The sequence below is a fragment of the Epargyreus clarus genome, unplaced genomic scaffold (assembly GCF_041222505.1).
Source record: "Epargyreus clarus isolate Ecla_fem2 unplaced genomic scaffold, WU_Ecla_fem_2.2 ptg000018l, whole genome shotgun sequence".
Classification (NCBI taxonomy): Eukaryota; Metazoa; Arthropoda; class Insecta; order Lepidoptera; family Hesperiidae; genus Epargyreus; species Epargyreus clarus.
This window is the reverse complement of record NW_027332226.1, coordinates 10,047,348-10,069,119: the sequence shown is the minus strand read 5'-3', so window position 1 is coordinate 10,069,119 and position 21,772 is coordinate 10,047,348. Positions and strand designations below refer to the sequence as shown.

At 34.0% G+C, this 21,772-nt stretch overlaps 4 protein-coding genes across 6 annotated transcripts; 3 read left to right on the top strand and 1 right to left on the bottom strand.

Annotated features, from left to right (window-relative positions):
• Nucleotides 1-378: 378 nt before the first annotated feature.
• RnrL (Ribonucleoside diphosphate reductase large subunit) lies at nucleotides 379-4,584 on the top strand. The gene is made up of 5 exons (XM_073082518.1): nucleotides 379-589; nucleotides 663-751; nucleotides 1,476-1,653; nucleotides 2,060-2,259; nucleotides 2,593-4,584. The coding sequence occupies exons 1-5, from the start codon at nucleotides 550-552 to the stop codon at nucleotides 4,474-4,476; spliced, it is 2,391 nt and encodes a 796-aa protein (XP_072938619.1). The 5' UTR covers nucleotides 379-549; the 3' UTR covers nucleotides 4,477-4,584.
• Nucleotides 4,585-5,948: 1,364 nt separating this feature from the next.
• Nucleotides 5,949-9,892, bottom strand: LOC140749569 (uncharacterized). 3 transcript variants are annotated; one of them, XM_073082668.1, is made up of 6 exons: nucleotides 9,690-9,892; nucleotides 7,866-8,239; nucleotides 7,424-7,570; nucleotides 7,179-7,275; nucleotides 6,770-6,968; nucleotides 5,949-6,102 (listed from the first exon to the last, which is right to left on the bottom strand). In XM_073082668.1, exons 2-6 carry the CDS (start codon nucleotides 8,189-8,191, stop codon nucleotides 6,026-6,028), a joined length of 846 nt encoding a protein of 281 aa, XP_072938769.1. In that variant the 5' UTR covers nucleotides 8,192-8,239; nucleotides 9,690-9,892; the 3' UTR covers nucleotides 5,949-6,025. The 3 variants fall into 3 exon arrangements, with proteins under 3 accessions (XP_072938769.1, XP_072938770.1, XP_072938768.1); XM_073082669.1 differs by having other exon boundaries at nucleotides 9,726-9,892; XM_073082667.1 differs by lacking the exon at nucleotides 9,690-9,892 and adding an exon at nucleotides 9,536-9,680.
• A 353-nt stretch (nucleotides 9,893-10,245) lies between these two features.
• Nucleotides 10,246-21,699, top strand: CCT4 (chaperonin containing TCP1 subunit 4). The gene is made up of 11 exons (XM_073083220.1): nucleotides 10,246-10,488; nucleotides 11,047-11,099; nucleotides 11,921-12,010; nucleotides 12,422-12,589; nucleotides 12,772-12,913; nucleotides 13,159-13,367; nucleotides 13,617-13,756; nucleotides 13,845-14,049; nucleotides 19,834-20,116; nucleotides 20,795-20,997; nucleotides 21,320-21,699. The coding sequence occupies exons 1-11, from the start codon at nucleotides 10,383-10,385 to the stop codon at nucleotides 21,335-21,337; spliced, it is 1,617 nt and encodes a 538-aa protein (XP_072939321.1). The 5' UTR covers nucleotides 10,246-10,382; the 3' UTR covers nucleotides 21,338-21,699.
• On the top strand, nucleotides 14,552-19,548 carry LOC140749954 (uncharacterized). The gene is made up of 2 exons (XM_073083221.1): nucleotides 14,552-16,340; nucleotides 18,543-19,548. The coding sequence occupies exons 1-2, from the start codon at nucleotides 15,147-15,149 to the stop codon at nucleotides 18,552-18,554; spliced, it is 1,206 nt and encodes a 401-aa protein (XP_072939322.1). The 5' UTR covers nucleotides 14,552-15,146; the 3' UTR covers nucleotides 18,555-19,548.
• Nucleotides 21,700-21,772: the final 73 nt, after the last annotated feature.

The window sequence follows — 21,772 nt, the reverse complement described above, 5'->3', positions numbered from 1 at the left end:
ATCCAGATACTACTTGCGGAGATGTCACGCCATTATATTTATCTAACAGCCAACGATATAACTATTATTTGTCTTGTTTATTATTCGTGTGGTGACGTCACATGACTTGAAATGTCATGTGACGTCATAATTTTCTTTTTAGAAATAAAAATACTTATAGTGTATTAAAATTAAACGAAATATTGCATAATTTATGTTTACTTATAAGCTATCATATTATTATCAAACATATTTCATATTTTATTGTTATAACTGTCAAGTACCCAATTTTGAATATTTGGCTGTATGTATTTTGTGCACTGGTAGCATTTTAAGAAAAAAAAACTAGATGACAGCTGACATTGTAAAACGCTTGATTGTAATCCCGCCAAATATTGTGTCATTCTGAGATTCTGATTCAACTTCAAGTCATCAATTTCAAAGGCTCAAAAGGAAGACGCGGAATCAACCAAAGTTTTAAACTATTTAATTATTAGTGCACCCTTATATTGCTACACTTCGACGAATAACGTATAAAACTTTCAAGTTAAACTATTTATTTCAATCAAGATGGTTGGTAAAAGCAATAAACTGTATATTAACAAACGAGGTAAGTACGATTTCGAACATGAGTACTTCGTAGATGCACTTCGATTTAGTCTTAATTCTAATGTATTTTTCAGGAGGTAGAATGGAAGAGGTGCATATAGATAAAATCACTTCAAGAATTAAAAAACTTTGCTATGGATTGAATATGGACTTTGTAGATCCGGTAAGTTCGATGGGTTTGAGCCTTTTTCTACTTACCTAGATTCATAGATGTAATACGTAAGTATGGTTGAATTTGGACAAGTAGTTTGTACTTACTGCCTTTTAGCTTCGTAAAATTAATAATTTCCATTAAGTTACTAGTATTTGAATAGCATATTGATAAACATAATACAGCTCACAATTCCACACAAAATAGACTTTGGAATCTTGTTTAAGACATTGTTAAGATTTTTAGATAATTCTTCCATTAAATTGATGGATGAAGCTTACGGATACATTTGACTGTTGTCCAAGAATAGTGGTTTTAAAACTGCAGAATATAATACTTTATGAAATGTTAATATCTTGAGGCTAGGCTCAAACATATATTTTTAAATTCTTTGGAGTTATGTGTTCCTCACAGATAAGTCCTGTGACTTTAAGACAGCTGTTATGTTGTCTTAGTGATTCAAATACTTTAGAAATTCTCCATAAAGTAGTAGTTTTATTTGGTAATGTTAAATTAGATTAGATGTTTACTACATTGGAACTGGGGTAAAACCATACAATTGAAATTGCAGGCCTAATTGGTCATGATGACATGATACATAATGCCATAGAAATGGTTTTGTCGATCTTTTAAAAAGGTGGCCAAAATTATTTTGCAATTCCAATGGTTTCACAACAGTGCCGATGAAAATGCTTTAGATGTTGTATTTACACTAAAAAAATGTTTGGTTTTGTAGGTAAGCATAACATTAAAAGTCATCAGTGGTATATATTCTGGAGTAACAACGGTGGAGCTGGATAATCTTGCAGCAGAAACTGCTGCCATGATGACAACGGATCATCCTGACTATGCAGTTTTAGCTGCAAGACTGGCTATTTCTAACTTGCACAAGGAGACCAAGAAACATTTCTCAGGTAATAGACAATAAGGGCTATTTATGATAGAATACATACTGATGCATATTCTTAACGTCATTGAGAATATTCTTAAGACATTATTATTAGCCTTAAGACAATATTCTTAAGGCTACATTTGTTATGGTTTGAATTATGGTTAGTTTAGTAATTAATGTTTTTGGTGAGTTAAAACCTATTTGAAGTTGTAGGCTTCCCCATCTTTTAAAAATTGGCAACATCATACATATAACTCTACATGTACATAATTTTTATAGTGTATGATGATGTTTTTAATTTGTGCAAAAATATGACACATTTAAAAAAGTTCACATTATACCAATTAACCTTGTCATCATATAATCCTTGAAAGAATATGAAATAGATGGACATGGAATAGCATTTATAAAATTTTATTATGTTTCAGATGTAATCACAGATTTATACAACATCACAAATCCACATACAAAGAAAAGGGCCCCAATGATATCAGAATTTCATTACAATATTGTTATGAAGAATAAGGAAAGACTTGATTCTGCCATAGTGTATGATAGAGACTTCAAATACAATTATTTTGGTTTCAAAACTCTGGAAAGGTCATATTTGTTAAAGATAAATAACAAGGTAATTTTTATAAATACACCTTGAATATCATACCCTAAGCATATATCTTAAGACAGCCTTTTGTAATCACATTAAAAATGATAATCTGCATGCACATGTAAAGATTGTGATAGGTACACAGGACAAAAAGTAGGGTGTTAGTTGCTATGTATAGCAAATATATGCATAACCCTATATATCTCCTTGTAAGTCCCATTAAAAGTTAAAGCAGTTGGTACTTTTCAAGAATCGCCTATTTGAGAGTATTTGTTTAAAAAAACCTTATTTAGAAATCCTTAATTGAATTAATGTACTTAAATTTTATTGTATAACTTTGCTCTGTTATTTGTTTAGGTTGCCGAACGCCCACAGCATATGCTTATGCGAGTTTCTATTGGGATTCATGGTGAAGATATAGATGCAGCAATCACTACATATAATTATTTATCAGAGAAATACTTTACTCATGCCAGCCCTACACTGTTCTCTGCTGCTACACCACGTCCCCAACTATCATCATGTTTTTTAATTGCTATGAAAGACGACAGTATTGAGGGTATATATGATACTTTGAAACAATGTGCGTTGATCTCTAAATCGGCAGGGGGAATTGGACTTCATGTTCATTGTATTAGAGCTAAAGGGACTTATATCGCAGGGACAAATGGAGTTTCTAATGGCCTAGTTCCCATGTTAAGAGTTTACAACAACACTGCAAGATATGTTGATCAAGGTGGTAATAAACGTCCTGGAGCATTTGCTATCTATCTAGAGCCATGGCATGCTGATATATTTGAATTTCTAGATCTAAGAAAGAATACTGGAAAGGAAGAAGTACGTGCTCGAGAACTTTTTTATGCCCTGTGGATTTCAGATCTGTTTATGAAAAGAGTTGAGAAAAATGAAGATTGGAGCATCATGTGTCCACATGATAGTCCTGGCCTTGCGGACTGTTGGGGAGAGGAATTTGAGAAACTCTATGAACAATATGAACAAGAAAACCGATTTGTTAAAAAAGTTAAGGCTCAAGATTTGTGGAAAGCCATAATTGAGGCCCAAGTGGAAACAGGGACCCCATTTATGCTATATAAAGATGCATGCAACAGGAAGAGTAATCAACAAAATTTAGGCACAATAAAATGCAGCAATCTTTGCACTGAAATTGTAGAATATACTTCCTCTGATGAAGTGGCTGTTTGCAACCTAGCATCTATTGCTTTAAATATGTTTGTCAATGATGATAAGACTTATAACTTTCAAAAATTAAAAGAAGTCACCAAAATTATCACACAAAATCTGAATAAAATTATTGACGTTAATTTTTATCCAGTTCCTGAAGCTAAAAATTCGAATATGCGCCACAGACCTATTGGAATTGGTGTTCAGGGGCTAGCAGATGCTTATGTATTGATGCGGATACCATATGAAAGTGAGAAGGCAATAAAATTGAACCAACAAATATTTGAGACAATTTATTATGGCGCTCTAGAAGCTAGTTGTGAATTGGCTGAGAAACAAGGCACATACAGTACTTATGAAGGCAGCCCCGCAAGTAAGGGTATCTTGCAGTATGATATGTGGGATAAAACTCCAACAGATTTGTGGGATTGGGCTGCTTTAAAAGAAAAGATTGCAAAACATGGTTTGCGTAATTCATTGTTACTAGCCCCAATGCCTACAGCGTCTACTGCGCAAATTCTCGGTAACAATGAGTCATTCGAGCCGTTTACGTCGAACATATATCAGCGTCGTGTGTTGTCTGGAGAGTTCCAAGTAGTAAATCATCACTTGCTTCGTGATTTAACGCAGGCCGAATTGTGGGATGAGGATATGAAGAATCTCATTATACATAACAATGGCTCCATTCAAAATATTGAAGCAATTCCGAAAGAAATTAGGGAATTGTACAAAACAGTTTGGGAGATTTCAGTGAAAACAACAATTCAGATGGCTGCAGATAGAGGTGCTTTTATTGATCAAAGCCAGTCATTTAACATTCATGTCGCAGAGCCGAACTATGGCAAATTAACTTCTATCCATTTCTATGCCTGGAAGATGGGACTTAAGACCGGAATGTATTATTTACGTACGAAACCAGCTGCAAATGCTATTCAGTTTACTGTAGATAAGTCTAAGGTGAAAGTTGCAAACGGAAAACCAGAGAAGGATGACGCGAACATGTCCATGATAGCTTGTTCATTGTTAAACAAGGACCAATGTTTAAGTTGTGGGTCATAAACAATTAAGTATACATTTTCGTAATTTTATTGCTTTAATACTTTTAATTTTTATAATACGTACCTATATTAATAAACACATTTGCGAATAAAGATTATGATTAAGTAATGAGTATTTTATTTACTCTTCAGCCAGTTTTCCCCACTCATCTATATACATATTTTTACCACTCTGCTTGACCTACATATCATCATCATCAACAACCTGTTACTATCCCATTGCTGGGCACGGGTCTCCTCTCATAATGAGGAGGATTAGGCCATAGTCCACCGCGCTGGTCAAGTGCGTATTGGTAGACTTCACATACCATTGAGTTTTTTTTTTTATAAATCTCAGGTATGCCGGTTTCCTCACCATGTTTTCCTTCACAGTTTAGCAAGTGATAATTAATTTCCAATACGCACATAACTTTGAAAAATCAGAGGTCCATGCCTGAGATTTGGACCCCTTTGGACCCCTTGATCGAGAGGCCGAGGTTCTTAACCACTAGGCTATCACTGCTCCAAGGACTTACATGTATTTGGGAATAACGGAATCTGAACTTGATTATTACTCTTTGTCATATTAATTCAAAATTTTGATGATAACACGATTTAAATAATTTTGTCTCATTCTCTACATCTGGCCACATAGTTCGTAGGACAGATAACTGATGGGGTAGAAAGGTCCTCGAATGGAGACAATTTCTCGACAAAAGGAGTACAGGACGCCCCCCGACCAGGTGGACTGATGACCGATGCGGACGGTGGATAAGCGCTGGATTCTGACGGATCAAGACCGGTCGGAGTGGCGCAGATTAGGGGAGGCCTATGTCCAGCAGTGGACTCGTAAAGGCTGATGCGTGGATGGATTCTCCATACCAGGATTAACGATTTTATTATTTGATGATAACGTGATTCTTAGTCCTTATTTAATCTATTTAGTCTTAACAATAAAGCATTCATTTAAGCATATAGGACGAGTTTAGAAGTACAGGCATTTTTGGGATGTTTTGGATTGATTTAAGAAATAGCACTGCTGAGTCTGGTTTTTAGGGTGTTGTATCATAAGGAAATTAAACTATTTATCCGAGATATTCCAACAGTCTTCAGGGTTAGAATCGTGTCTATAACCACCATCAGAAATTTCGTACCTAGGGTCGAAAAATAACTACACAATCGAATGTTTAATCGTCAAGTCCTAATTTATAAGAGTAATAGGTATAACATTTTTACTTATTTCACAGAAAAAACAATTTTTAAACAGTCTCATTGAGTATGCGGTGGCTAAGCATAAGTATCATATTCGTTTGTGTATAAGAATTAAAAAAAATATAGAACAGAAAGATATTTGAATGTAAGCATTGCTTTGTACTATATTTAAATGATAAGTATAGACAATAAAAGCGAGCCGAAATTTCATGAAAAAGCACAGGCAACAGAAAAGCATCATCTATAAGGGATACTATGTAAAGTTGCAGCAAAATATCAAAATAAATTCAAATAATTAACATTTATTCATTAAAGCAAACTAAAAATAATTTGTACATAATACAATAAATTAAAAAACATTAATTCTTCCTATAACTACGCAAGATTGGATATATTATATCTAAGGCTTCAGAAATATCACTCCTGGATTTACCACCTGAAAAGAGAAATATAGAACATAAATGATTGAAAAAGAAACTTAAGTAAGGGCTCGAACACAAAACTGCGATGCGACGCGATGCGAATTCGCAACGCAGAAAATTGCGATGCGAATTGCTGCAATGCGATATCGTGCGGCGTAGCGTCTCTCAGGGTGACCAACAACAACAACTACTGTGCGATGCGAATCAATTCGCAAGTTCTTGCGATGCGTCGAGGGAGCTCGCAGATTTTTGCGATGCGACGTCGCATCGCAGTTTTGTGTACGAACCCTAAGTAGAGTCCGCGCTAAACTTCCAGTCCGCTATGAATATACAAACGAGTCTTGTTGCAACAGCAAATTGTTGATATTAGCGGGACGAAGATAGCGCGGGACGCCCCCGGCAGCCGTCCGCATCTCGCTCTCGCCCGCGGGTGCGCTGCTGCGTTGCAACGCAACATAGCTGCGTTGATGTGCCCTTACTGTTGCTAAGGAATTTATGCTTGTAGTTGTGTTCGACCGTATTGGCTCCCTAACTATACCTATGTGTAACAACAGACCGGACTAGAAGTTTGGCGCGGACTATACAATCTTGATTTCTCAAAGTTTTGTCAAGTATGCGTTTAGCCAGCGTGGCTGCAATGACTCACATCTATCTCATTGATAGTGACACATTGTGTCTCACCTGTAAATACTATTTTTCCATTCACAAATATTAAGAGGACAACTCTCGGTCGAACCATTCTGTACACAAGTCCAGGAAATAGTTCTGGTTCATAAGATGAGAATTGTCCATGTGCTTGTTGTAATGCTTCTAACCTCACGGGAAACCTTAAATCGGCAGTTGCTGTAAAATTTTGTATTTTGAAGTCCGTGAATTTCGCCTAAAACAAAAAATAAAAATATTAGGTTAAAAAAAAAGGAAATGTCTTTCTGTTTTAAAAAAGAACAATTTGGCTTTGGAAGTGTTCCGTATTTTTACCACCTGGTTTAGTTTGGATAATCTGGAATACTTTATATTCAAGGGAAATAAGGAGACTAATCTTATAGGTTCCCTTATACTGTCTTTATTATAGATTATGTATGATACTTACGGGAAAACCAAGTTTTTGAATAATCCTTGCAAACTTTCGCGTCGCTATGTAAGAGTCATTTTCATTTCTTGCACCCGTGCAAACTATTTTGCCAGATCTGAAAAGTATTTAAATTTACGTCACATTAGACAACCTTGAAAAACTTTCGAGCTTGCAGAGTATGATAAAAAAAATATATGGCTGTAACAATTCTATAATATCTCAATTAGTGTTTCTTACTATATGTTTTTAAGATCTTAGCTTACTTGAAAACTAAGGCTGTGGCACGTGGTTCTAGTATTTTCATGACTACTCCTTGAAATCTGGCTGGATTGTACTCTGAGAATCTTGTTCGGCAATAAATGTCTAATAACTTCAGTTCACAACCCAAGCTTACAGTTGAGACACAGTTCCTGGAATTAATATGTAATATATTAGTTATTTAAACATAACAAACAAATAAAATTCAACAACATAAATCATTAACTGTTTAATTTTAGTATCTAAAGTACTTATGTAAACAGTTGAGGACAGTCTTTGGGAGGTAGCCATTAGATATATAATTAATATATATAGGCAACTTTAGTGTTGCATGTGCACTATACAAATACATTTTGAACTGGGCATGAATGGCCAAAATCAAAGTACAAAAAATAGCAAAAAATCGTTAAAGAAACCTTGGGGTTGCCTTATTTAAAAAATACTTACTGTAATTTTATACTACTTTTGGCTTGACTTGTAGCACTTGCCATTGGAGTCACTGCATTCATAGAACTATGAGGATTTATGGATTGCGGTGTGAAGGAGCGGTTGGTGGGAGTTAATGCAACTTCTCCAGCCACCCGATGAGTTGATGGCAATTGGGGAGTCAACATTGTACACTCTTCAGTTCTTGAAGCAGGAGTGTTTATTACAGTAGGCCTCACACACTCATTTTTACTCATCATTTTGTCTACACCGGCTATTGATTTTGTATCCTGTATGTCATTGCCCTCTTTGTTTTCATCTTCATTATTTAAATTTAATGGTGACATTGTTCTGCCATCTAAGTCATCTAAGTCGTAATTAAAAATTGAAATATACTGTAACGAAAAAATGTTATTTTAACAGGTGTCAAAGAAATAATGAAAATAACACATTAGTTAAAGGGAAATTTTACTATCCTGGTTGCTTATATTGGTCAAGTGAGAGTTGAATCCACATATAGAGAGTACTGTTGCTTATTTTTGTTATTTTTAGTATTTTTAATATAGCATCTTTTGTAGTACATGCATTGTGAAAATTTAAAGTCATTACCTATGACACTTCGATGGATAAAGTGAAAAAACGCCAAAAATACTGTTATACCTCATATCGCCATACATTAATATCATTTTTTTTTATTTAGTAGTTATAGCAGCCATATTATTAGACTATCAATTAGGGTTCAAATAGTAGAGCCATGTGACAGATGGAAAAATAGAGCAGGCATAGTAAAAGTCCAGTAAAACACTAAGAATAGGATGTGCACACAAACTATTTGTGAATTCGACTGAGGTGTGTACAAATTTAAAACTTCTATAAAGTCTATTGCAACTACTGTACAAGTACCAATATTAAATGGTGTGATTAATTTCAGGATAAGTAAGTGACAGGAAAGGGAATTTGAATGGATTGAACTGCAAGTAGTGCAGTGCTCATCCCTGTAGTTGTACTCTAGACTAGTGCCTACTCTAAATGCCTAGTATTGTATTCCTTGCTTATCATAAGCTGCATTTAAAAAGAGATTTTTAGGGTTATGGGCGCTGGAGCTAAATCTGTGCAATCTGAGGAAGACATACGATTGTTAACATCTGCATGCAAAGAATGAGAATAACTTGAGAATGAGAATCTTGATCTCCTCTAAGTGCAGCGCCTCTTGGGCTCTGCCAAGAGGTGCTTCAATAAGAGGACACAGGCACATTCTACTGAAGATCTTAAAATCTTCCTAATAGCACTAAGAGAGGTCAATAAAGGAGTTTTACTGTAGTTAGAAAACCACATAACCGGGTGTCTCGGGCAAAATGCCTTTAAAAGGTTCCCGCCCACATAAAATCAAGGTTGTGTAGTGCTACCTAAGAAAGAAATATAATATCAAGTTATAAAAATTGGTATTAGGTGCTTAAGGAGATTATTTTAGGGGTAGCTGGGGGTCTTGAGCCCCTTAGACCCAACCTTTGTTTGGTACTACTACTGCTATTTAAGTTTAATATTGCATTCATGTGAATCAAGACATACGGTGGCGTTTAGTACCGAATAAAGTTATCTAAACATCACAACACCAAACAAGTAAATCTAAACATACACAAAACGACTAAAATCAACAGTAATCCATGCACGTTCTAACATCGAAAACTTACAGAACGCTGCGGTAAATCCGGTGTGTTTATTTTTTCGTTCGGTATATCCATTTTAATGATTAAATATGCAGCTTTATAATGTTAGTAAAGATTACTTGAGACACAATAAACTGTTAGTAATAAGGTGTTAGCTTTAAAATGAGTTTGATGTTACCTATCTTGATTTATTTCTCCAGACTTCCAAACATACCTCGATTCGTATTTTTTTATATTTATAATCAAGTATTTATAACAGCGAAAATACTCAGATTAATCTGCATTAAATTATCACATCTTCACATTGACACACAGTCTTCATATTTGTTTTTTTTTCTCTTTTACGGAAATCAGACATACATGCAGCTCGTATGCTCAGTATTGCTCAGCACAGTGACATGACATTCATGACATTGTACTACAATGTTGCCAACCCTTTACCCTTCCGAACCACAGAACACCTATGATCCGAACTAATAAGCAGATAAAGTTCATGTTTTTAATTTTTGTATATATGTAAATTTTGTAAATGAGTTCTTTTTTATTTTATAGTTTAAGTTATTATTTTTATTTTTTAGTCAATATATAAAGTCCATGAATAAAAACATAAACTATTTTACGAGATGACATTTTATTTTATTTAATGATATTATATACTATAGGTTACTATACTCTTTGATATATACTTAAAAAAAAAGATAATGTCACTTTTGGCATTGACATTTGACATTTTGACTTTGACATTTTCTTATTTCAATTGTTGTCTTTTTGTCTGGTTTCAATTGTGTCTCCTTGAATAAAATAATATAAGTTTGTAATCGTGAATTATCTTGAGATTTAAAAGGCATCAACGTTTTATTTTCGATTCACAATGGCTCCTAAAGCAGGTGGTGACTCTGCAAAAGTTAATTCGTCAGTGTTTAAGGATAAAAGCAAACCAGCCGATATTAGACTCAGCAATATCAATGCCGCAAAAGGTAATTTATGATTCATATTTTTATTAATGAATTTATAGCATTTTATATTACAAATGAAAGTAATTTTGTAAGAAGCCGGTAATGGGGATTTTTTAACTTAATAAAGTAAAGACTAAGTGTGGTTTAAGAGTCTTCGTAACAATTATTTAATTGTTCTAATCACAAACATTTGTTTTATCAAGGGATAAGGATGAGAAATAAATAATCTCATCAAGTTAAACTCTATTTTGGTACCTGGACGTTACTGAACATAAAAACATACAATTCTTTTATTAAATAAACTGTCATGTGATTCACTTACTTTGGCTGAACACTCTGATAAGAGATACACTCTTTTTATGCGAGTACATTTGGTGAAGTGGTATTCTATGAAAATCATTAATTTACTGTCTGTAATGAAACAATAAATTAATGTCATATTTAAAAGGAAATTATTATTTCCATTGTAATTGTTACATTAATAAACAATCCCACATACATCACAAGTACATATCTTATCCACAAATATTTATAAAAAGCTACTTTAATGTAATAAAAATGTATTTTAAATAATTCTAGCTGTGTCCGATGCGATTCGTACAAGTCTTGGACCCCGTGGCATGGACAAAATGGTAGGTGTCATTCTTTAATAATTTTGAATACTTAACCTTACTTATAAATACAGTGTAAACTCCATGTAATGTCACTCGATTTAACGACAAACTCTCTAAAGCGTCGAAAACAATTGGCTTAGTTGGTTTAGCTTGTATTCCATACAATGATACACTCTATATAGCATTACACCCACTCTCAATAACGACCACAATTGAGTTACTTTTAATAAAAAGTTTTTAAAAGTTATATAAAATATTTACTAATTTTAGCAACTTAAAAACCTTTTAAGTTGCTAAAATTATTAAAAACTGCGCACCTGTGACTGTCGGCATCATGCATACTGCATACATACAAAATTACTTCCTTTGTCACCAAGATGCCTCAATATCAGAAGATATGAATAAAATAATTAAAAAAATACAACAAAATTCCTGGTGGAGCAAAAGACGTCAGACAAAAATAACAGACTACACGCAATAGCGTTCAAATAAGATTCTTTTTTATGTACACATAACTACTAACACTAGACTGAAATAAACTTTTTTTTTTCTAATTCTGATTTTTCTTCTCTCCATTTAACGACCACTCTCTATAACGCCATAAAATGCACAGTCCCTTCAGTGCCGTTATATAGAGTTTACACTATTTCTTTTTACAAAATTTGCTATGAAAGTTCATTATATTATGAGTGATTACCAATTCACAGTCAAAACCTTTTAATGTGCACAAATTAATGTTTATATAATTTTTTTGTGTTTTGCACTTTTCCCAATTTATTTTTAGTGAAAAATATGATATTTTTTATTTTATTTACTTGATTTATTATTTAAATTAACAGATACAAGCTGCAAATGGAGAAGTAACCATTACAAATGATGGAGCAACGATTTTGAAGCAAATGAGTGTGGTACACCCTGCTGCCAAAATGGTAATATTAAGCTTTAATTTGACAATCTAAAAAATAACTCCAAATCCACCCAATATTGCTAGTTACAGTCATGTTTAGTAGCTAAGCAGATGTGTAGATTTACTGAATGTGTTACTGATATTTTGCAAAAAGTCGCTTTGGGAACCTTTTCACTTTATAAAATATTGGGACTATTGGGCAATATTTGCACTTCATGCACATATACTTTACAAAATTAATTATTTATTTATTTACTCTTTATTGACCATGTTAAAAACAGTGTGGTGAAAAAGGCAGACTTAATGCTAAATAGCATTTTCTCCCAGTCAACCTTAGGGATGTGCAGAAAAATTGAAGGCAGTACAACTATACTAAAAAAAAAAAATGTATGTAAATAATTCACACATGTTATGTGTGAATTATTTATTTCAGCTTGTGGAACTGTCTCGGGCCCAGGATATTGAAGCTGGCGATGGCACAACTTCGGTTGTAGTGATTGCAGGTGCACTGTTGGATGCCGCTGAAAAACTCTTACAAAAAGGCATTCACCCCACTGTCATCTCAGATGGGTTCCAGAAAGCTTTGCAAATGGCTTTGCAGGTATTGTTTATATTTTGATGCATTAATGGCTCATTGAATTTTAATAACTATTAAAGATAAAAATAATAAGTGTTTCTGGTATGGTAAGACAACTGTGTATTTTAAATAGTATAATACTATGTAAAATTTTTAGGTTCAATAAATATGCAAAATTCAAAATTTTTATATTTGAAAATTTGTAGGTAGTGGAGGGTATGGCAATTCCAGTGGACTTAGCAAATGAAGACGCTCTCTTGAAAGCAGCTGCCACTTCCCTGAACTCTAAAGTAGTTTCCCAACACTCTACTATTCTGGCGCCTATTGCTGTACAGGCTATACGTGCTGGTATGTATGAAAACTTAAACTTGTTAGCTTTTAATTATCAAATTAATTTGACTTCTACTGTTCTAATACTGTTATGCTTATGCGTGGATTGATGAAAGCTATAATTTGCACTACGGAGCTATATTTTAAATCTTTTAAATTCTTCTTATGTTTTATAGTGCCATGTCATAAAAAATATTAAAATAAACTTATATCTTTTTTATTGATATGAGCATGTTTTTCATACTTTTTTTAAAATATCTTAGTTATGGAGCCTATTCCTGGAGGTATCGGAGCGAGAGTTGATCTAAGAGACGTAAAAGTGATTGAGCGTATTGGAGGCACTGTTGAAGATACAGAACTGGTTCAAGGTCTCGTTATCCCACGCCGCGCCTCCAACGTTAATGGACCGCATCGCATTGAAAAGGCGAAAGTTGGACTTATTCAATTTTGCATTTCGCCGCCCAAGACAGATGTAAGTTTTTCTTCGTAAATTAATAGTTCTCGACTATTTTAGCTTTCTTAAGTGCAAGAATTATTGTTTGGGTTGAAATTGGATGCCGCTAAATAGTTATTGAATGTTTAATAATATGTAAAAACCTTATTATCGACATTATCTAAAACCTGGGTGTCATGAAGGACCCAAAATCAAAACTGAATAAATTTTGTACTTGAATTGAAAATAATAATAAAAACTAACAAAGTTGTTGTGTTTTTTCAACAGATGGACCACAATGTCATTGTGTCCGATTATGCTGCTATGGATAGAGTACTGAAGGAAGAGCGTCAATACATTCTCAACATTGTAAAGCAAATAAAAAAAGCCGGCTGCACAGTCTTATTGGTGCAAAAATCTATTCTCAGGTAAAAACTAGATTCTATAAAAAAACTTTTTTAGAAGGTGTATATAAATTGAGTCAATTGAGAAATACGATTGTGTTTATTTTTTCAGAGATGCTCTGAGTGACTTGGCTATTCATTTTCTTGACAAAATTAAAACAATGGTTATTAAAGATATTGAACGTGAAGATATTGAGTTCGTATGTAAGACTCTCGGATGTCGTCCAATCGCCTCACTTGACCACTTTACTGCCGAAAATCTCGTCAACGTAGATATGGTTGAAGAAATCAATGAGCCTGGAGGAAAGTACATAAAGGTAAATGCTGTTATAATGATTTTGCCACATTTCTGCATACAGGTTCCTCAACAGTTGAAATGTGAAAATAGTTTAATACTAGTAACATGCTGATTTGATAGAGGTATTTGTTTATAGCCAAACTGTGTTACATGGTCTGAAATCACTAATAGACTCTATTTTTTAATAATAAACAATAAAGTCTTTATTTCATAAAATAACACAATTTAGTACACAATGTTATTAGGTGTAGGGTAATATTATAGAAAGATATTATAGAAGAGGCGAGAACCTGTAATATAGGCAACTGAACTCTCCTGGTGCGAATCTAGCCTACTATAACTATTTACGTTAGTTTGACTAAGGAACTCTTATGTACAAAGTTACAGAAACAGCATAAGTTTTTGAAAAGAGGTAAGGCAGCACTCGTCCTCTCCTGGGACTGATGGCTTAGAAGAGCATTTCGAAACATTACGTTTAGTCGCTAATTATCATTTACGCAATTGTCAATGTGAACATTCTCGGTACCGCGCGCTGCGGTGTAGTCAAGACGTGTATACTGTGCTCTCCGTTTCAAAAATCTTATAAAGTGGTTTTAAGTGCTCGTTTTTGTTTAAAAATTAGATATTCGATAAAGTTAAGTGCACTACTAAATATTAACAATAAACATTATTCTAAAGTCAGTGCTGTATTATAAAGAACAACAATTCTTCAACAAATAATAAGCCGTTGACAGTGATTTAAAAGTGCAAGAATGCGTTTCCAGTGCTAATGTGATGACTCATACAGTTGTTGCTAAGTCGCTATCTTAAAGCTATTGCTTTGTTCCGAACAACGAGTTAATAAATTCATCCTGTACGTGTAAGCGCCGCTGGTGTAGAGCGCACGGACACTACATCAAAAACGCTGGTTTCTGCAAGATCAAGTTCAAATCCTGCATCTCTTGCTTATCTAGTTTTTTCGTATTTTATTTTTATTTTATTTTTTTTTTATTTATAAAAAATATTTGAAAAAGAAAAGAAAAGAAATATTAAAATATTAAATAATATTAAAAAAAAAAAAAAAAATAAAAAAAAAAAATATATACATATATATATAAATACATATTTTCGCCAAAAATGTCTTCGAAAAAAGAAACAGTTCCCGCAAAGAGCAAAATATGCACAAAATGTAAAGTAACCTTGAAAGACAGCAAAATATGCACAAAATGTAAATCAAGTATCAAATGCAGCAAATGTAAGAAGGATTATGAGATAGACTGTCTTATGTTAACAAACAAAAAATTTCAAGTTATAAACAAGGACCAAAAACTTAAATGGACATGCCAAGACTGCCAAACTGAACTGTCAAAAAATTCAAACATACAATCAGATAACAGTACTACGCAGAACGTCTTATCTAAGAACATAGTCAAGAAGCCCATTAATACTACATCTCCTTTGGGCCCCCACGATATAAACGCAAACTGGACGCCCGACAGGATAACGAGAAGGCAACGTAGAGCCAATCCGCATATTGATATTTCGACGCACTCCCTCTCTGACAACGAAGAAAACTCGATCACATCAGATGACTCATATATACGAAGAAGTTTGCCAGACCTGTCAACAAGAATTAATGAAGATATATTGGACTTAAAACAGAAAATTGAAGAGCTAACTCTACAGTTAAACAGTGCACATTTGGAGATTGAGAATTTAACATTAGAAAAAAATACTCTATTGCAAAAAATATCCCAGCAAGACTTAAAACTAAATACACTCTCAGCAGTACATTCTCCACGCTCTACTCTGCTTGTAAAAAAAAAGACAAAGAAATTAAATTCAACCCCTACACAAAATAAATCAAAAACAGGAACAACCGTCACTCTGCAGAACTCCGAGAACTCGGATAATTCTGAAGAATTGGAAAAGGAGTCACTTACACAATTAGAAGAATCTCGAACGCTAACAAATAAAAAATCACCTTCATCTAAAAGTAGCAATGTGAATCAAGACACTACACATCAACAACAGGTTATAGATAGTAACAAAATATGGATCTACGGTACCCAGCAATGTTCGGGTCTCGCTTTGGCACTGCAAAAATCAAGAGAAAAGTCGAAGTACCAAAAATACACCATAACTTCTCTTACGAAACCTTTCGCTGATACAGAGGAAGTATTAAGAGGGTGTCAGGCACTTTCTAACATAACTGAGTCAAATAAAGTAATAATTTGTGTGGGCGAAAATGATACGAATCCACTGAAAATTATAACGGAATTAAGTGCAACCTGCAAAAAGCTAAAAAACCATCAAGTTATTATATTACAAGTATTGGAAAATAAACACCTTAATGAACAATTGCTTAACGAGAAATTACAATTAATATGCAAACTGCATACAAACTGTCATTTTGTACAGTGTAGCGTGACTTATAATTATTTATTTGAAATTTGTAACAAAATTAATTTTTGTATTGACTGCATAGATTATAACCGCACCTATCTTGACCCGAAGTCGATAAAAAGACGCTTACAGGAAACTAGATACGAATCATATCACGGAAATCTCAATAAACCGATTAGGCTTCCCAAACAAAAAACAATATTAGATTACTTTACAGTAAAGCAGGTGAAACCGTCATCTGAGGACCATGTATTTAAAGATAGTACATTTTTTCGTTAACTATGAAAATAGTAACAGTCTTTTAATATTACATCAAAATATAGCTGGTTTCTTAAGTAAAAGAGACTTTCTGGGGATAACACTTCAAAATCTCCAAGACAATAATAGGTATATTGACATACTTTGTTTGTCAGAAACTTTTATAAAACAAGGTGAAGAAATTAACTTTAAATTGCCAGGATTTCAGTTAGCCGACAGTTACTCTCGAACTCAACATCGTCGTGGTGGTGTCTGTATAATGTGTAGGAATAACATAGCATTTAAAAAAATATCATTTCCGACAAATTTAAGGCAAACTTATTATTTTGAAATATGTGGTATAGAACTTACTGACGCTAAATTTATAATTATCTGTATTTATCGCACACCAAATAGTAACGTAGAATTATTTCTTGATCATCTTGAAAAAATTCTATTTTACCTAGGCCGTAAAACAAAACATAGAGTTGTGATAACAGGGGACTTTAATATTGATATTTTAAAAGACACAAATATAAAGGAACAATTTATTAGAGTGGTTCAAGCGTTTAATTTTATTATACACATCCAGGAACCAACGAGGGGTTGTGCTTGCCTAGATCAAATATTGAGTAACATTCCCCACGCACAAGGCGAAACTCTAAATCTTAACCTGTCAGACCATAATACTGGACAACTATTAACAGTCCCGATACAAACAAAAAAATACATTCCTTATGCGCAATATATAAAACGTAGAGACTTCAATAAGGATAACATGTTAAAATTCCACGAATGCATTTCTCAACTCTCATGGTCTGAAGTATATGACGAGAGCAACGCAGACCAAGCTTTTGATAGGTTCCATGATCTATTTACACTGTTCTACAATCTTTGCTTCCCAATCAAAAAAATTAAACTAAAACCAAAGACCAATAGGTTGTACTGGATAAGTAAAGGTATCAAAGTATCATCGAATACGAAACGGAATCTTAGATATCAGTACTATAAACAGCGTAACTTCGGATGTAAGCGAAAATATCTTAATTATAACAAAATTTTTAAAAGATGTTTACTAACAGCACAAAAATTATGCAATCAAAAATTTATAGAAAGTTCTAAAAATAAATGCAGGGCATCGTGGAATGTGATTAAAGACAATTCAGTCATGATAAATAATGACAAACTTATTAAAAACATTAGTTATAATAATACTATTTTGAACGAACCACTTGATATTGCAAATCTTTTTAATAATTATTTTATAAACTTGACTCAAAGTAACGTAATTACTAATGTGACATATAACCATAAAATGGACATTAATAACCATTCAATATTTTTATCACCGACAAATGACATAGAAGTTTTGAAAATTATAATGAAACTTAATAGTACAACCTCAGTTGGATATGACAATATAACAACCAAAGTTATTAAAAATGTATCAAAACTAATTTCATCAATATTAAGCCACTTAATAAATTTATCATTTACATCTGGAATATTCCCGACCAAACTCAAAACGTCAGTAATAAAACCTATATATAAGAAAGGAGATAAATCACTATTAAACAACTATAGGCCCATTGCTCTTATACCGGTACTCTCCAAAATATTTGAAAAGGCAATATATGTCCGAATAGCTAATTTTATTGAAAAACATAATATATTGACACCGGATCAAAATGGGTTCCGTAAGAATAAATCCACATCTTTGTCAGCTTTTAACCTTATTAATAGTATCTTACAAAGCGTAGATAAAAGAGTAAGAACAACTGGTGTCTTCTTTGATTTAAGTAAAGCGTTTGATTTTGTTTCGCACGAACTTCTTTTATGGAAATGTGAGAAATACGGTATCCGTGGTTGTCCATTAGACTGGCTTCAAAGCTATTTAGTTGATCGAAAGCAATATGTAGAAATAAGTAGCGTTAATCCTATCACTCTTGAAGAAGAATATTTTAAATCGGACATAAAATATAATAAAGTAGGCGTACCACAAGGTAGTATTTTAGGGCCTCTCCTATTTATCATATATATAAATGACATTACAAAAACTTCAAACTATCAATATTCTTTATTCGCAGATGACATAGCTTTAGTTATTCCTGACAATCTCTCTGATAATTACAATGAGACAATTAATGAAACAATTGATAAAATAGTAGTATGGCTAAATGATAATAATTTGCAAATAAATGTGGCAAAAACTAAATATATCCAATTCGGAAACAGAGGTTCAAATAAACTTAATTTAAATATAAAATACAAAAGTGAAACCATAGCTGAAACAGATTCAATTAAATTCTTAGGGATACATCTAGATCGGTGTTGCACGTGGAAGGAACACATAGATAAACTGTGCTCTAAAATAAGTAGATTTGTGTACCCATTATGGCGTCTTCCAAAAATAAGTAGCTTACCAACAGCTCTTAAGGCATATCATGGTTATGTAGCCTCTAATCTGAGATATGGCATACTGCTGTGGGGAAATTCGGTAGATCATAACAAAGCTTTTATAGCTCAGAAACGCTGTATTCGTGCCTTATGTGGTGTCTCTCCAGAAACAAGCTGTAAGCCTCTTTTTAAAGACCTTAAAATCCTGACCTTAGCAAGTATGTACATTTATGAAGTCTGTATATTTGTAAAAACCCACATGCAACTATTTGATAAAAAGAAGGATAATTGTAATTTTTTAACGCGACATCCCGAAAAACTTTATCTGCCAATTAGTAGAACCGCTATGCGATCAAGGAACGCATACCACATGTGTGTAAAGATTTACAATAGACTCCCTGACGACTTAAAGAGATTACAATTGTTAAAATTCAAAAAACATGTTCATCACTGGCTATCAGAAAAATGTTTTTACTCAATAAAAGAATTTTTGGGATGAGATATCATTATTATTGTTATTAACTGACATAAATAGAATAAGATGATATTATATTTATATTTATTGACTCGTGTACCTAATGTAATCTGAAGCAAATTGACGTAAATATGTAACTTATATTAATACTTGTCGGAATAATGATATTAAATTATTGTAAATCTTAATGTAATTAATTATAACTAATAATAATTTGCACACCGAAAATGGTAAATGTGAGATTCGATATCTATAAAATCATTTCATCTTTTGTAACCACATTTAAGCAAATAAACGATTTGTATTCAGATGACCGGTTGCAACAACGGCGGTCGCACTGTGTCGGTGGTGGTGCGCGGCACGAGCGGCGCGGTGGTGGCGGAGGCGGCGCGCTCGCTGCACGACGCGCTGTGCGTGGTGCGCTGCGTGGCGCGCCGGCCCGCGCTGCTGCCCGGCGGCGGCGCGCCCGAGGCGGCGGCGGCCGCGGCGCTCGTGCGCGCCTCCGTCGCCGCGCCCGGCGCCGACCACTACTGCCTGCGCGCGTATGCAGATGCGCTGGAAGTCGTGCCCTCCACGCTCGCAGAGAATGCAGGTGGGAACTTTTCTATTGTTAAGCCCGCTCCACATTCTCGCAACAATGTCACGAAGATCTCGCAAGAATGCGAGAAAAACTCGTTTCGTATAGGCTCCACATTCTCGTTTCTCGTACTTTTCTCGCGAGAATGTGGAGCGGGCTTTAAACTTTTCCTGTTGCATCTGAACAAATTTTGGAATCACAATTTTAATGAATCACAAACAAATAATAATAAGTACGTGCTTCGGCTGCTTCCTAGCACGTATTTATTAGTACTTAATGCTTATTACCATAGTTCATACACAAACTTTTGTCACTATGATTGAATTATTGATTTTAATATTGAATAATGAAATATGATTATCATTAACCCCACTGTCCCACGGCTGGGCACAGGTCTCCTCTCAGAATGAGATGGATTAAGCCATAGTCCATCATGCTGGTCAAGTGCGTATTGGTAGACTTCACATACCTTTGACTTTTTTTTTAAATATCTTAGGTATGCAGGTTTCCTCACGATGTTTTCCTATTCCTATTTCTAATACGCACATAATTTTCAAAAAGTTGAGGTGGAGGGATTTGAACCTCGGGCCTCGTCTATCACTGTTTTTCTTTAAATAAAATATAAAAGCGTCTAAACTGAAAATGATACGAGGTAACAACGTTTGACGACGTAATAAAAATTTACATCCGCAGGTTTGAACCCGATCGAGACAGTGATCGAGCTGCGCGCGGCGCACGCGAGCGGTGGCGCGGCGGGCGGCGCGGGCGTGAACGTGCGCCGCGGTCGCGTCACCGACATGCGCCAGGAGCACGTGCTGCAGCCGCTGCACGTCACCGCCTCCGCGCTCGCGCTCTCCACGGAGACCGTGCGCGCCATACTCAAGATAGATGATATTGTAAGCACTCACAATTATAATAGATTATGTCGAACTTTTCCACGTTCTAATCTTTATGCGTATTCTAAAAGCTTCCGTAACTTATCGGGAGTGACAGCGTTTCCACCGATTTTTTACAGATGTTTTTATAAATTTCCACCGACAATAGGAGCATCGCAATAAAAGAATTAAAACAGTAGCTAAGATTGGCATTCATTACGTCGAACTTTCCTCCATTTCGATTGGCCATACGGATATAAATCAATAATAATACCTGATAATTGTAAATAGAACTTTCCTCCATTTCGATTGGTGTATATTATTGATTTTTTTTTTGTTTCAGGTCAATACAATTAACTAACATCTAATTGTTGCAGAGGGCTTCTACTATATTTTATTTACTAAAAGGAGTAAATGGTACACATGATGTGTTATTGATTTTCTAATTTATGAGTATTATAATTTCTTCTGTCTGCTTTTAATTTAGATCTAATAGTCCAGCTAGGATAAGTTGCCTTACTGTTCTTAGAAGATGTTAAAACTTGTTACTAACTTTATTAATTAAACTTTGTTAATTGCAAGAAATGTAATTTACTCATCTATCTAGTGTGCATAATTTTTGCATAGATTCGAATATAAAATTTGGCAAAAATATAACTACATGTATTTCTAGAATATAAGGCTTATTTGATTGTAACAAATAAAACAAGTTTTAATTTTAAAGATTTTTATTTTGTAGTTAAATTTTATCCATGTACCTACCTACCAGTTCTAAAGTAACACGATTTTATAGCTT

Excerpts from the sequence above, each read along its gene's own strand:
- RnrL (XM_073082518.1), top strand. The coding sequence starts at position 550 with ATGGTTGGTAAAAGCAATAAACTGTATATTAACAAACGAG. Across the intron at positions 590-662 it reads ACTGTATATTAACAAACGAG|GAGGTAGAATGGAAGAGGTG; the intron begins GTAAGTACGATT and ends TGTATTTTTCAG. Across the intron at positions 1,654-2,059 it reads GACCAAGAAACATTTCTCAG|ATGTAATCACAGATTTATAC; the intron begins GTAATAGACAAT and ends ATTATGTTTCAG.
- LOC140749569 (XM_073082667.1), bottom strand. The coding sequence starts at position 9,586 with ATGGATATACCGAACGAAAAAATAAACACACCGGATTTACCGCAGCGT. Across the intron at positions 7,276-7,423 it reads GCCACAGCCTTAGTTTTCAA|ATCTGGCAAAATAGTTTGCA; the intron begins GTAAGCTAAGAT and ends AATACTTTTCAG. Across the intron at positions 6,969-7,178 it reads TTCAAAAACTTGGTTTTCCC|GCGAAATTCACGGACTTCAA; the intron begins GTAAGTATCATA and ends TTTTTGTTTTAG.
- CCT4 (XM_073083220.1), top strand. The coding sequence starts at position 10,383 with ATGGCTCCTAAAGCAGGTGGTGACTCTGCAAAAGTTAATTCGTCAGTG. Across the intron at positions 12,914-13,158 it reads TGTACAGGCTATACGTGCTG|TTATGGAGCCTATTCCTGGA; the intron begins GTATGTATGAAA and ends AAAATATCTTAG. Across the intron at positions 14,050-19,833 it reads CTGGAGGAAAGTACATAAAG|ATGACCGGTTGCAACAACGG; the intron begins GTAAATGCTGTT and ends ATTTGTATTCAG.
- LOC140749954 (XM_073083221.1), top strand. The coding sequence starts at position 15,147 with ATGTCTTCGAAAAAAGAAACAGTTCCCGCAAAGAGCAAAATATGCACA.